This window comes from Silene latifolia, chromosome 6 (genome assembly GCF_048544455.1).
Source record: "Silene latifolia isolate original U9 population chromosome 6, ASM4854445v1, whole genome shotgun sequence".
NCBI classification, from domain to species: Eukaryota; Viridiplantae; Streptophyta; class Magnoliopsida; order Caryophyllales; family Caryophyllaceae; genus Silene; species Silene latifolia.
This window is the reverse complement of record NC_133531.1, coordinates 35,348,088-35,350,604: the sequence shown is the minus strand read 5'-3', so window position 1 is coordinate 35,350,604 and position 2,517 is coordinate 35,348,088. Positions and strand designations below refer to the sequence as shown.

General features: G+C 35.8%; 1 protein-coding gene across 1 annotated transcript; it reads left to right on the top strand.

The window, feature by feature from the left end:
• Positions 1-335: 335 nt before the first annotated feature.
• On the top strand, positions 336-2,016 carry LOC141587973 (protein FAR1-RELATED SEQUENCE 1-like). Its single transcript, XM_074409434.1, has 3 exons — positions 336-615; positions 1,058-1,555; positions 2,009-2,016. The coding sequence occupies exons 1-3, from the start codon at positions 336-338 to the stop codon at positions 2,014-2,016; spliced, it is 786 nt and encodes a 261-aa protein (XP_074265535.1).
• Positions 2,017-2,517: the final 501 nt, after the last annotated feature.

The following is a 2,517-nucleotide window of genomic DNA, read 5'->3' as shown; positions in this document are numbered from 1 at the left end:
CGATATTGTATGTGGCATATCATGAATAAGGTGCCAAGTAAGTATGGAATGGCGAGAGACGATTATTCAGACTTTTTAAAGAAATTGAATGCCATGATATGGGATGAAGACATTGAAGCGGCAGAGTTCGATGCAAAATGGGAAGAAATTGGCAGGGAACACAATGTTAATAACATTGATTGGTTCCAAGAAATGTACGCTAAAAGGAAGCAGTGGGTTATGGCTCATTGTAGGGACCTAGATATGGGGGTGTTATGAGGACAACCCAAAGATCGAGAGCGAAAAAGTTTTTTTAAGAGATTTGAGAGTAAGTCGGAACATTAGTTGAGTTTTCAATGCGTTTTGACAAATTGCGATTGACCAAAGAAAGACACACACAGAAACAGATTGACAACTGTAACAGACACACTTTCCCTATAATATCAACGCATCTAGCTATCGAAGTGCACGGGGCGCAAGTGTACAGTCATAAAGTATTCGAGGAATTTCAAGAAGAGGCCAAGTGCTCAATCAGTACTTGTAAAAGCAGAGGATTTACTGAGTGTGACTCTTTAGAGATGACCACTGTAAGAGATGCAAACAAGGACATAAATTATGAGGTCACATACTGCCCAGGTATCATTCTGTAGCATTTGTTTGTTAAAATTATACTCTTATCTGTTAAAATTACACTTTTGTTGATTAGAATTACACTTTGCGTTGTTAAAATTATAGTTTGGGTTGTTAAAATTATACTTTTATCTGTTAAAATTACACTTTAGATGATTAAAATTACACTTTGGGTAGTTACAATTACACATTGGGTTGTTAAAATTATAGTTTGGGTTGTTAAAATTATACTTTTATCTGTTAAAATCACACTTTTGTTGATTAAAATTACACTTTGGGTTGTTAAAATTATAGTTTGGGTTGTTAAAATTATACTTTTATCCGTTAAAATCACACTTTTGTTGATTAAAATTACACTTCTGCCGGTTAGAATTACACTTTTGTATATTACAGTCACACTTTCTTCTGACTGATTTAACTAACATATTACTCTATATTGTTGAATTAGATACATTGAAAGCCACTTGTAGCTGCAGAATGCTTGAGAGGAAAGACATTCTTTGCCGGCATGTTATATGGATTTACTCATCAAACGGAGTGAAGACTATTCCAGAACAATCTGTTGTTAAAAGATGGTGTAAAGATGCAAGGTTGTCTAAAATGTTCGATTGTAATGGTGAAGCAACTGAGGACGTTGATATAATAGATGGAAAACAGATTGGTATGTCGGTAATGTGGTCAGAGATTCATCAGACAGTTGGTATGCTCATGGGCAAATTGAAGAATGATGTCGACAACTTTTCTAGTCTAATTAGACAGTTTAAGGAGAAACTTTCACCGTTAGCATCACCATTGAATAAACAACAACAGTTGGAGAAAATTCTTGGTTGTTCCTCTAGTCAGGAGATAACCATTTTGCCGCCGAAGAAATCCAAGAACAAGGGAAGCGGAAAGAGAATGTTGTCGATGAAAGAAAAAGCAGTTACTTTGGCAAGGAAGCCAAAACGTATGTGTAAAAATTGCAAGCGATTAGCTAACCATGACAAAAGGAACTGCCCTAATCCTTTCGCAGAGCACCCACCGTTGTCGGTATCGTCAGAACCCTCGTCGGAAGAAGAAGAAGAAGAAGAAGAAGAAGAAGAAGAAGAAGAAGAAGAAGAAGAAGAAGAAGAAGAAGATGAAGAAGACGAAGAAGAAGAGGCATCTTAGAATAATCAATATAATACCTAATAAGCGGTACATTGTTTTGGGGATGTCTACGCAAAATACGAGGTACAACATGATGTTTCGTATTGTGTTTAGACATCAAACTGCCAGGTTTTAAACTGGTTGCCATTGGTATTACAATGTATTTTGTTGAAGTATTTTGAATAGGATGAAACAGTTATAATGTGCAACACCAGAACGGTGAATTTTTCACTCTTGACTATTATGACAATTTATGTACTTACAATTACAGATATCTAGGAAATAAAATTGTAAGGGCCTCATATCTGCTTAGGGTAGGATTGTTATGATCAGAATTACACTTAAACTCATTATAATTACAGATTATGCGGTTAAAGTTACACTACATCTGTAACACCCCGGTTTATAAAAGAAGTCCTCGTCAAGACATTCTCTAATAAAACGGACTGTTACCATCTCGGTTTCCCGAGGTAGTGAATAACAAATTAAACTCCAAGGCAATTATATAATATTTTAACTTAATTATTACAAACCTCTTTTCAACTCGATTACAAGAACTGACATAAATAAAAGTGAAAGTCTTCTAGATGATGATCTAGCCACTAAGTCGTCTGATCCAATGTCTCACGCCCATCAAGCTCCCGTCCTATCTCTTAAACTCAAAGTCTGCTCCCATAAAACGGATCATCACAGGTGTTCACGAATACACAGGGTCAACCACGAGGTTGAGTAGGGAAAACATAATAAGTACGACAACAAAATACATAACTCCATTTCCAA